At 52.7% G+C, this 12,198-nt stretch overlaps 3 protein-coding genes and 2 non-coding genes across 5 annotated transcripts; 4 read left to right on the top strand and 1 right to left on the bottom strand.

Moving 5' to 3' along the window:
* Positions 1–763: 763 nt before the first annotated feature.
* Positions 764–2,809, bottom strand: BDW70DRAFT_169630 (FAD binding domain-containing protein; the record flags this gene model as incomplete). Its single annotated transcript, XM_073742732.1, has 4 exons — positions 764–1,899; positions 1,983–2,126; positions 2,210–2,455; positions 2,526–2,809. 4 exons carry the CDS (start codon positions 2,807–2,809, stop codon positions 816–818), a joined length of 1,758 nt encoding a protein of 585 aa, XP_073594046.1. The 3' UTR covers positions 764–815.
* Positions 2,810–3,515: 706 nt separating this feature from the next.
* BDW70DRAFT_169627 (amino acid permease/ SLC12A domain-containing protein) lies at positions 3,516–5,417 on the top strand. Its single transcript, XM_073742731.1, has one exon. It carries the CDS (start codon positions 3,741–3,743, stop codon positions 5,358–5,360), a length of 1,620 nt encoding a protein of 539 aa, XP_073594045.1. The 5' UTR covers positions 3,516–3,740; the 3' UTR covers positions 5,361–5,417.
* A 663-nt stretch (positions 5,418–6,080) lies between these two features.
* Positions 6,081–12,196, top strand: BDW70DRAFT_169623 (BTB domain and ankyrin repeat protein; the record flags this gene model as incomplete). The annotated part of the gene is made up of 4 exons (XM_073742730.1): positions 6,081–6,085; positions 7,220–10,245; positions 10,296–10,413; positions 10,466–12,196. 4 exons carry the CDS (start codon positions 6,081–6,083, stop codon positions 12,183–12,185), a joined length of 4,869 nt encoding a protein of 1,622 aa, XP_073594044.1. The 3' UTR covers positions 12,186–12,196.
* BDW70DRAFT_t135 lies at positions 6,157–6,228 on the top strand. The gene has a single exon. It is a non-coding gene; the product is annotated as a tRNA-Arg (tRNA).
* On the top strand, positions 6,313–6,384 carry BDW70DRAFT_t136. Its single transcript has one exon. It is a non-coding gene; the product is annotated as a tRNA-Arg (tRNA).
* Positions 12,197–12,198: the final 2 nt, after the last annotated feature.

Genomic DNA, 12,198 nt, shown 5'->3' with positions numbered 1-12,198 from the left:
CTTCAACACCCGCGCTACGCAGCTTACTCAAGCATCTCTTTCTTCCAAGGTCTTCTCCCTCTGCAGTTCTTGGTACTTTTGCAAAAATCGCTTCTTCATCTCATCTCTATCAGCCCCTCAACCAGCTGGATTTGGAGGTGTGAGGGCGACAAATAATTTCTTGTTTATAGGTAAAGGTGGAGTGGACATGGGATACGCACAGCTTCAGCGCTATTCGCATTGGCCCCATACTCGTAGGCGCTTCAAATGCTTGCAGCGACCGCGGCGTGCCGCTAGATATTCGCACTGCAGTCTGCCAGTTTGCTGTGCGACGCGGGTTACTAGTAGGGCAGATAGGTAGGTGGCCTGGCATTTGAGCCCACGTAGACGAGGTCTATGGGCAGCGGTCCCCGTATAGAAAGGGATAAGCAAGCATGAGATTCATACTAAGTCAGAATGGAAAGGCCGTCGGAAATCGGGCCTTTCTGATTATCGCCATGTATACCGTCGGACTCGCTGGCCCGTGATCCGTGAAGAAGCTACTGCAGCCTTGCATCCACCTACATATTCTTCAGGAAACCGCACCCGCCAAAGAACTTTAGCTGGCAAGGCTTCAGAATATCATGACTTCTTTATGCGCATTTTCATCCTAATGATTCGTAAAGATGATGAAAAACAACCACTGAAGGTTTTTTTGATGCGTTAGGTAAAATCAGAGAATCGCCAACCAAGGGTATTGCCGTATGTCCTTAGCCGTACGGAGAGACTGCTGAATGGACAGCAAAACATCCTCTGCACGCGATTTTATCTGGCAGTCTCCCAGCTTTGCTGATCATCTATAAATATAGGACTCTCGAGAAATACTCCCGTATCCAGCGCCCTTCCATCTTACCCGTAGCACCAACCAACCCATCCGGCCGTAGAATAACCGCCGCCCCCTCCTCCATATCCACCCCGAGCCTACAATGGGCCAGGGGTTCGGCTGCATCAAAGTACGCATCACCGAGGGGTTCCATTCCTAGAGCCTCATAAGGCGAGCACCCAACGGCCGTGATGATCGTCAACCATCTGATGCTCTTATGCGATATGAGCTCTGGCGCCGTGTCCCGCAGGTACCGCTGCAATGCCCGCAACGTCTCCTGGATACTCGGGTTGTTATTTCCTGTGAATATGATGGCCCAGAATTGCGCGTTGTTGGGTGTTATTTTCTGTAGTCGGACGAGCTGGTTCGTGGCGGGCATCTTCAGTTCAACGTCCGGGGGTCGACTTCCAGGCGTGAGATCGCAATGGCTGTCATTGTTAGTATAAGAGACCGATCCGAGACCATTCAGCACATTTGCCGGGTATGATATTCCTAGTCCCGTATTGAACGCAGCAGCTTCGTCGAAGATCTGCCCCAGAATAAGGTGCGGGTCTGCATTGGCGTCGCCTGTATACCACGCCGGCCACTTGGAGGACATGAGCGTCGCAATGTCCTTGTCGTAGTCAATCAGCTTCTGCACAGCCGTCAGCCGCTCGGCCGTATATGTCTCCAGCACCTCTGGTTTCGTGAGTCCCCGGATATGCAGCGCCAGCTTCCAGCCCAGATTCACGGCGTCGTGGATCCCCGTGTTGAGGCCCTGCGCGGCACCGCTACTATGCGTGTGTGCTGCGTCCCCGCAGAGGAAGACGCGGCTATTGGCCGTTGAGAAGGTCTTCGCGATGCACTGCCCGATTGTATACAGAGTCCACCAGTGTACTTCTCTGAACGAAACTTTGAAAGGCTTCATGGCCTCGATTGCTTCTTGTACTGCGACTTCCTGCGTCACGCCGTTCGGATACTTTGCTGCAATCTCCGCGCTGTATGCATACCCGATCCTTGTGGCGCCGTGGTCGAGAGGTGCCCAGAGGACGTTGCCGTGTGTTTTACTTTCAATTGCGCTGTACGTAGGACGCAGAGCTGGGAGTCAGTCGTGATCGCGGTACGGTTAGGCAGATAGGCACGGCTCAGCTCAGCAACTCACCCATAAGCGCGAGTAATAGGCATATCCGTCTCGACGATTCCATCAATTCGGATCCATCTATCCTCGGAAGTGTCGCCCTCAAAGGGTATCCCTGCGTGTCGGCGGACGAAACTGCGCCCTCCATCTGCGCCGATAAGGTATTTGCTGTCGGAGCTTAGCGATTTGCTTTTTCTTAAGACCGGTTCAAACCCAATTCAAGAACATAGTCGCAGTCAGACGGTCCCTACCTCTTCAGACAAAACGTCCCCCCTGTCGCAGCATTCCGATATGTAGATGTCGTTGGGAATCCATCGGGCGCCGTATCCTGATCGCAATCGAACCCAACGCACTCCACTCCCTGGTAATAAATCACTCCAACGAATTGCAGATTCTCCCTAAGGATTTCCTCCGTATACATCTGTCGCAGGACGAGTGTAAAGTCGTACGTCGTGTCTTTGATGTTCTCCATAAACGTCCAGACCCGGCCTGGGATGCTAGATCCATCATATCAGCTCCGCTTCTTTCCCCGTCCATCGCCAATGATAGAATCAAGGGACAACTCACATTCTCTCCCCGTTCTTATATGTGACGCTGTTCCTACACGCAAACCCCAGCTGTAGCATCGGCTCAACGACCCCGAGCTGATCTAGCAGCTCCAAAGTACGCGGAAACAGGGCGATAGCTCGCCCATATGCATCCTGCGTCTCCTTCTTGTGCTGCTCGAGCACACACACTGAAATGCCGAAATTTTTGAACTGGTATGCTAGAAGCAGACCTACTGGGCCTCCGCCGATAATCACGACGTCATAGGTGGTCTCTCCAGTGACGGTGGGATCTGAAGTGGCCATTTTGGTTTTGTTGCCAGACTTTAGGCACTTTCAATTCTTGATTTCGATACGAGGCAAATGCCTTTAGCAGAGGAAGGCTCCAGCTCGTGCCGCTCGTGCCATTGACTTACGTTGAATGAGCGTTGTGCGGATACATGTCTGCTTCATCGGCAGAGCATGTATTTGGGAGGAAGTTCTCACGATAAGCCGGCTGATTCGGCCACCAATCCGCTTGCTGACACTCTCTGCGACGGAGATGAACCCCATTGTTGGATAGCCCATGAGGTACTGCTCTATGGTGGCGCTAGCTGATCCCTCGTTATCAGCGTGTTGGGGTGACCGACATCCTGCGAGAGCTAGTTTTGATAAGAACCGCGGCCACTGCAACTGCGCTCCCTATCTGATCGGCTGTGCGCGGGGCCCTGCGATATGTTGCTTAATGCCTGTCAGAAAGCCAAGTTGCCATGGCCGAGAGCTTGTGATCGACATGCTGCATGCGGCATCGCATGGCGGGAGAATCTGCTGGCAATGGCAGCATTAGGGCTCTCAGCTACCACTGCATTTACTGCCGCGCAACAAAGGGATATCTGAGGGCTCAACTAAGGGATCAACAGTGCTCACGCCACGGGTAATTGAATCTGTTATCGGCGTGGCGTCCGTCTATGGTCCTGGTCCAGGTAATTAGTTGTGTGGTATTTCGTGGACTTATCGTCTGACAGCGGGTTCACCAGGGCTCTCGAACGCTACGGTGGCGTATTCTATCATATCCCGCGAGTAAGGGCACGCTCTTCCCGGTATAGTGCGCTGCTTATCTCTCTTCGTATGCAGTCGTCGTCCATGGGAAAAACTGCCTTTTATTAAGGGTCTGGGCCTCCTCCTGTCATTTCTACTCATCCATCTCCCAGCGACTCCTCGTCATTCCAGCATTTTCCAGCCCTCCTGGCATCCAGTCATGGCAAAGCCAGTGCAAGAAAAGGCGGCCGCGACTGTGGCGGCGGACAGTGAGGTCGGCCAGGTGGTCGACTACCAGGCGCACGACCATGGAGCCGACTCCGGGCTCAGTCGTACCCTGGAGACGCGCCATCTCCTCATGTTCTCCATCGGCTCGTCTATTGGGATGGGTCTCTGGTTGGGGTCCGGCACATCGCTTGCCTCTGGCGGTCCAGCAGCTATTTTCCTGGGCTACTGGATAGCGGGTTCCATCGCGTGGTTACTCAACCAGGCCGTGGGTGAACTAGCGGTCCTATATCCCGTCCCGAGCGCCTTTCCTCAGTGGTCTCGCAAGTTTATTGACCACGCGGTAGCACTCACCGTCGGCTGGGCGTACTGGTTCTCGGGCTCGATTACGCTCGCCAACGAGCTGCAGGCCATCGTCACTGTGCTCCGGTTCTGGGACGACACCGTGCCCACCGCCGCATGGCTGTCCATCTTCCTTGTGACGATCTTTGTCATAAACGTCTGTGCTGTGCGCGTCTTCGGTGAAGCAGAGGCCATCATGTCCACAGTCAAACTCCTCTGGGTCATTGTCGTGATCATCTGCGGCATCATCATAAGCGCTGGTGGTGCCCCCAACCACAAGACCACGGGCTTTGAGTACTGGAACTCTATGCCCTTTACACATGGCTTCAAGGGCTTCCTGTCTGTCATGGGAACATGTATTTTCGCCATGTCTGGCTCCGAAATGGGTGGTCTTGTTGCTGCCGAGGCACGCAGCCCACTTAAGGCCGTCCCCAGAGCCGTCAACGCCATCTGGCTCCGCCTCTCCCTCTTCTACATCCTAGGCGCCTTAATTGTCAGCATCACCGTGTCTCCAACAAACGAGAACCTTTTCGGCGGTGACGGCGTGAACGCCAGTCCCTTCGTCATCGCCTTTCGCGACGCCGGCCTACCGGGCCTCGCCCACGCCATGAACGCCGTCATCTTCATCTCCGTGCTCTCGTGCGGCAATGCGCAGGCCTATGGCGCCACGCGGACCCTCGTCGGTCTCGCCGAGATTGGCATGGCACCCAGCTTCCTCCAGAAATGTGACAAGCAGGGCCGTCCTTACTACGCCGTGGCCCTAACTTTCCTCGTCGGCGGTGGGCTGTGCTACCTCAACGTCAGCAACTCCGGAGCTACCGTCTTTGGCTGGTTTTCTAGCCTCACCTCTCTTTGCACCTTGTACCTGTGGGGGATGATCTTCGTATGTCACATCCGCTTCCGCGCCGCCTGGAAGGCCCAGGGCCGCTCTGTCAGTTCCCTCCCCTGGAAAACCTGGACCTGGCCCTGGGGATCAATATACGGCCTCGTTTGGTGTATCCTGTTGGTTATCGTTGAGTTTTATCTAGCTGTCTGGCCGCTCGGTGAGCCAAGCTCTGCCGAGACCTTCTTCACCAATTACGTTTCCATCGTGGCAATCGTGGTGCTATATGTCGCGGGCAAAATCTACTATCGTGGGCCGCTCTGGGTCAGGGCGAAGGATATCGACCTCGACACTGGCCGTCGGTTCTATGTCGATGACATTGATGCATTGAAAAGGCGGACTCTCATGAATAAGGTGGTGGACTTTTTCACCGGTGATGGTAGTGTATAGCGGCCGCTGAATTATTCTTGGGAGCTTGTGCTCTGTATGCTTCAGCGCTTGACTCCGGGTTACCCGCAGATTAACCATGTGGTCTTGCTTGGTATATATGTTCCCAGGCAGGCCGTTGTTAGCCAATGCACTGTATTTCTTCTTTTCATTCTTTTCGTCCTCCTTCCCGCTGCCATGGTTAGAAGGGAAGGTCGACTCATCCCGATAAATCATTCGCTTTGCCACGGTGCCTGCCCGTCAAGCACACGGGTCAGTATGCGACACCGCTGACAACAGCAGATATGGTGAAGCTAGGAATACCGAATCGACGCGACTGGATGGAGAGGGTGTATCTCCCGTAAATATGCGAAAGGGTGTTGCAGATGAGAGGAATATTGACAAATATTCCCCAGAGGCTTCAGGTTATGGACTTTTGATCCTATAGGTGGAGGCTAAGACGAACAACCTCGGCCATGGGAATCACAGATTGTTAAGCTGCCGAATGTGCTACAGCGAGAGCTGCCCTTCCCTAGTGGAAACAGCAAGCCCTAAAGGCTGATAGAGAAGCATTATATATATTCTCGGCCCATGGGCTACATGCCACATGTTAGCGTGGGATACATCAGCATCGCCAACAGCCAACTGGAGCATAGAGTCAGCTACAATAGCCTAGGTACTCTACTACATTCTGCCTTTACGGCCCACAGAGAGCATTGCTGGTGTGATTTGATCTAGGGCAGCATGGTGTGGAAGGCTTCGGAATGGCAAGCAGATTTACCGAATATAGAAACAAATAAGTCTCTCCTTAGCAACGACCGCCGCTGTGGCCTAGTGGTAAGGCGTGTGACTTCTAATCTCAAGATCGCGGGTTCGAATCCCGCCAGTGGTTCGATTCCTCAGTTTTTTATTGGATCTACAGTCCTTATCATATACTTAATAAAGTTTACTATTTGTTGTGGACCGGAAACCTATCGCCGCTGTGGCCTAGTGGTAAGGCGTGTGACTTCTAATCTCAAGATCGCGGGTTCGAATCCCGCCAGTGGTTCAATTTTTTTATTTTTATCATGGTCAATTAAAAGGGCTCCCTTTACTGAACCATACATTATCCATGTCTGCATTGATTCTGTCATTGCCTGGCATTCGGGTAGATTTGATAGCCAACGCTAGGCCTTATACAGTGGAAATACAGCTTCCTGCGGGCTATTATGTTCGCTTGTATCATACATCACCGGCGACATACGGACACCTCAATGCCTCGGAACCAGCATCATGAAAGTCACAGCAGTAATAGTGAAGCACGCGCGTCAGGAGGGGACTGCGATTTCATTTTAGTATGAACAGTGCTGGCCTCTCGTCGGGGAGCATGGAGGGGTTTACCGGCTCCGATTGGCCGCTGCGGGCTTGCTGCTATCCATGGCTCTTTTTGGCTCCCTCCGCCAGCTCTTCTGCTCTTATGTTCCTGATAACCCATCCACTCCCACCAGACGCGAGCTCCTGCCTCTGCCTTGCGATCGCATACTCGTCTCGAGCACTGGACTCCCTCTAACCGCGCCGCTCGGACGCCAGTTACTCGACAGGTTGTCAGCAACCTTCTTATCGCCACCGCACACTCGCGCGCCCACCGACGTTTCCTTATCCTCACATACACCGCGCCGCCCGCTTCTTCTTTTTTTTTTTTTTTGGCATCGTGAGATTAAGGGATTGATACTCCATTTCTCATCGTATACGCGTCGACATCTCTCGACGACCCCATTCTTTCCGTCAGAATACTCTTATCGCCCTTGGAAATCCCACCCGTGCGTCCACTTCCGTAGTGAAGCCGACGCTCCGGTTCCGGGCTGAGAAGAGTTCTGACACGGTATAATAACTGGGCACATGAGTAGCAAGCTTTGGGAATTCTTCCTACGCGATGATGTTGAGAGCTTTCAGCGGTTTCTGGCCAGCGCCAGCTATACCTCTGGCGGCCAGCGCGCTCCAGCCGGAGGAGGGACACATCTCAATGCAGGAAGCCCAGGTCCGATGATCTCTTCTCTGGGTGCTTCGACAAAGGGTAAGAAATCCACCGGGACTTCTCCTGTGACGCCTGTGCTTGAACGCGGTGGTGGCCCGCGGTCGATCAAACCCATAACCCGGGATGAGTTGAACGCTCGGGACCAGCATGGAAGGACACTCCTGCATCACGTCGCATCATCACCGAAACCTACGGCCGCCGATTTCGCTCTCGCTTTGCTAGAAGTGCCATACCTCGATATTTATGCGCAGGATCTGGAGAGTGGATGGACAGCGCTACACCGGGCTTTATATGCCGGTAATGCTACAATCGCGCAGGCCCTAATGGCTCGGGACGTCCGGGACGCGACAGATCCAAGTAAACCGGGACCTTCAGGCCATCCGAGTGGAGGTCTGATTAAAATCAAGGATCGAGAGGGATACAGTCCGTTCGATGTCTATGCGTCCACGATTACTTCTCGCACGCTGGGACCCTTGGTTTCAGATCATGGACTTGATGATGCTTCCTCGGTCAGTTCCTCGGATGATGAAGATGTCACTGAGGCGTTGGAAAAACCAAGTATGAATCTGTTTGGCGACGAGGTGTTCACGTTTGGAAGTAACAAGAATCTGAACCTCGGTGTTGGAGATCAGGACGACCGCCAGTATCCTGAAAGAATAACACTCACACGCCCAACACACCTTTTACACCGTTTCTTCCGGGAGCATCAAGAACGACACGGCGATGTCAGAACAGCGTCATCGCGCGACCCTTCGGATCAAGACCTGCCAGCATTCATAAAAGCCAGGCCGCTCAAGATCCAAACGTTAGCAATGTCCAAGCTTCATACAGCTATACTCACGGATGACCCCGAATCCAACCTTTTCATGTGTGGCTTTGGCCCTGGTGGCCGCCTGGGCACTGGAGACGAAAGTACGCGGTTTAGCTTCGTTTGCATTGAGGGTGGCGGCCTCGCCAATAAGAAGGTCGTGTCTGTCGCGCTTGGTCAGGATCATACCCTCGCAATTACGGAGCATGGAGATATTCTTAGTTGGGGGAGCAACAAGTTTGGTCAATTGGGATATGGCCTTCCAAGGGCGAACAACAAAGATGACGTGCCGGTTCAGCTATCTCCACGGCAAATATTCAACCCCTTCAAGAAGGAGGTTATACTCGGGGCAGCGGCGTCAGCAGTTCACTCAGTTGTCTATAGTACTTCCGGTCTGTACACCTTTGGCAAGAACGAAGGCCAACTGGGTCTTGTGGATTCAGACGCTCGGTCACTTGAGGTTCAGACGACACCGCGGCGCGTGGGAGCCTCATTGTTCAGCACTCCAATACAAAGTGTATCTGCTACCGACCAGGCTACCGCAATTCTACTCCAAAGCCATGAAGTCTGGGTGTTTGCGCATTATGGCTATTCCAGGCTCTCTTTTCCATTGGAGATTAACTCTAGGTTCATAAGAGATAGCTTCATGGCCACCCGCTATGATACTTCTATCAATCGCATTGTCAAGATTCGATCTGGCGGAAACACTATTTGTGCCTTATCGAGTTCAGGGGATGTTTTCACAGTCCAGGTCAACAAATTGGAGAATCTGCCAAGTTTAACCTCAACGACGAATCCCGCAAAAATTCGTAACTCATTATCTCCACCTGTGCGCGTATGGTCTGTGAAGAAGGCGCATATGGCAGTCAAAGACGTCGACGTCGGCCAGGATGGATCAATCATCATCTGCACAGCTTCCGGCTCAGCATGGAGGAAAGAAAGACGACGAAAATCAAAGAATGGTTCTTCGGGAGAGTACAAATTCGCTCGTGTTCCCGGCCTTTCCCGGGTTGTTGGTGTCTGTAGCAATGTTTTTGGGGCCTTTGCGGTCGTTCAACGCGAGTGCGATGTTACCAAAGAGCAAATCAATGTTGACCCTACGAGCCTCTGGGGAGATATTTGGCCCCTGTCTCCCTTCAGCTCAATCCGCGCCACCATAAAACAGAAGGACTACTTTGCCGACGAAGAAGTGCGTGATTTAGAGTCAGTTACAGCGCTTCGGCAAGTCCTAATAAATGGCCCTAACCCCGAACTATATTTTCGACCCACGCTTGCCGGACTACCTGCTGGAACAGTTTGGGTTGTGACGACCGCTTCAGATATGCGGGTGCCCGTTCATGAATTTATCCTGACAGGCCGCAGTTCAGTCCTTCGACGAGCACTACACGACTATCGGCATCAACATAGCGCTTCTGTGCCTGAAATCCTGACTATTGAAAAAGATAATAATGGGGATTGTCAAATACTTCTCCAAGGAATGGACGTTCTCTCTGTACTCAACCTTACTTTCTACCTCTACACGGACGCTCTTCTTGATGTATGGCAGCATGCTCGGTCTTCGCCAGAGAATGCTTCCCGCTACCGTCAGGTCCGAACAGAAGTGATGCGGATCGCCTCGCATCTGGACCTTCCAGCCCTGGAGCGGGCTGCCGCGCTTATGGTCCGACCTGCCAAGAGCATGAAGACTGATTTATCAACCGCCTTCAATGATCCCTTCTTCTTCGAGAGCTGTGATGTTGTGATTGAACTAAATGGCGATTGCATGGTTGCTCATAGTCAGGTCATCTGTCAAAGATGCCCCTTCTTCTATGCTCTATTCGTCGGTCGCTCTGGTGGTATTTGGGTACAGTCTCGACGTAAATCGCCTCGAGACAAAGTCCACGTCGACCTCAAGCATATCGACAGATCGATCTTCGAGTTCGTTCTTCGGTATATGTATGCGGATACAGATGATCGGCTCTTCGATGACGTTCGGACAAAAAATACTCAGGATTTTGTTGATATCATTATCGACGTTGCCTTTGTGGCCGACGAGTTGATGATTGACAGGCTGTCGCAGATCTGTCAGAGGGCTCTGGGAAAGTTTGGTGAGTTTAGAAAAATGGCTCTTACCATACTTTCTGCTAACAAATTGCAGTGACTTCGCGCAATGTGTGTCATCTTCTCAATTCAGTTGCTCCCTGCTTCGTAACTGAATTTAAACATGCCGCATTGGAATACATTTGTCTGAATTTAGAGGACCTGATCTCAAACAGGTAAGTTTCCCCACGGACGACAATGCAGTCGTGAGAGCTAACGATTTGATAGGCTTCTAGGCGATCTTGATGAACATTTGCTCCGTGCTTTAGATCATGTCTGTCATGACAATCAAATGACAGCCTTCCCAATCTCTAGGGGCCGCAACGCAATGGAGTATATTTACGAAAAGTATCCAGAACTCGTCTCATTGATCGAGGCCGATAAGCGCCGATTGATTGATTCAATACGGCTTAAGTCTCGTGTCAGCAAGATTGACTGCCCGGAAGGGAAACCTCGAGCGCCAAGCGAGAAATTCGCACCTTCACCGGCAGCATCAAAGCTCAAAACTGGGGTGGACAAAGAACGTCCTGTCTATGATAGTCCACTGCTTAAATCAAAGCATTCAACCGGTGATTTGATGTTTCAGATGGATGATGAGCCTCTATCATCTCTCGACCTAGGAAAAGGAAAGGCAGTAGATCGAGGTGTCAAACCAGCCAACGAGAACGATACTCGGCCATGGAACGATACACCAGTACTGGGCGCTAGTTTACAGGATGGAGCATCTTCTGTCGATCGAAGTTACCTAGATACCCGTATGGCCTCACCACAGGGCACGAGTCTCGCCAGATCCCCTGGGTTTCAACCGACAACTCCCCAGGGGAAACAAAATAGATCCGGATCACCTCCGTATCCCTCACAAGTGCCCTGGAACTCAACAACTATTTCAGGATCTAAGAAAACGCTCAAAGATATAATGAGCGAAGCGTCAGAAGCTAGAGTGTCGAATCTTAGTTTGGGGATGTCGTCTGTGCGCCGAGAAAACAGCGGCTCATTCGCACCCAAGTTGTCTCAAAAAGAACGCAAGAAGATGCAGCAGCAACAGATCCAGGAGATGGCCATCGCTCAACAAAGAGCAAAGGAGGCCGCGCAAAGTCCCTGGAAGATCCCCAGCCCAGCCCCGGCTGTACCTGTTGGCAACCCAACAGACAAAATTACCAACGGACAAGATATCCCGTCGCCTACGCCATCTAGATTCGCCCAAAGACCCGGCATGACCCTCCGCCAGACAGTTGCAGGCGCACCCTCGCCTAAGCGCGAAAGTGCCGCGAAACCAACATCAAGCAGCTCCAAAAGTCATGTTGCCTCGGCCACCACCACCAGAGCTCCTCTAGCTCCGCGCCCATCAGACGCAGTCGCACCCTCTACACCCCCAACCGATCAAGTCACAATCAAATCAGTCAGGCACATTCCCCGCCCTGAGCCTTACCAAACATCCTTTTATGCCGACACCCCAGGCTCCATGTCACTCGCCACAATCCTGATGCAGCAGCAGACAGAGAAGGACGAGATTCGCGAAGCCGCGACGGCTAAACACAATCTCCAGGATATCCAAGCCGAACAGGCCTTCCAGGAATGGTGGGACAAGGAGAGTAGACGCGTTCAGGGGATTCCGGAACCCGGGGCTGAAGACGAAGATTCGCAGAAGGCTGAACGAGACGGCCGTGGGGGACGAAGAGGTCGTGGGAGTAAAGGTCCCGGTGGTCAAAGTCAGCGGACGAGGCGGGGGAAGGGACCTCAGGCGCAGACTCAGGGCCAGTCTCAGGGTGCATCGTCACCGGCGCAGCAGAGCCAGGCGTCGCGGAACGGTTCTGGAGCTGGCGCTCCTGATCGGGGACAACGTCAACAGTTGTCGACACCAACGCCCAGAAAACCTCATACTCAAACTCACTCCGCGCATTCTGGAAATCCTTCGCGCCGCGGTAGGGGTGGATACCGCGCAAAATAGTGAGCTTAAAGCA

The sequence above is a fragment of the Aspergillus foveolatus genome, assembly GCF_047715535.1.
Source record: "Aspergillus foveolatus strain CBS 279.81 unplaced genomic scaffold BDW70scaffold_41, whole genome shotgun sequence".
Taxonomy (NCBI): Eukaryota; Fungi; Ascomycota; class Eurotiomycetes; order Eurotiales; family Aspergillaceae; genus Aspergillus; species Aspergillus foveolatus.
The sequence above is the reverse complement of the archived record's forward strand: the minus strand, read 5'-3'. Positions and strand labels throughout refer to the sequence as shown.

Bases quoted from the DNA above. Each gene is read 5' to 3' on its own strand.
- BDW70DRAFT_169627 (XM_073742731.1), top strand. From the start codon at position 3,741: ATGGCAAAGCCAGTGCAAGAAAAGGCGGCCGCGACTGTGGCGGCGGAC.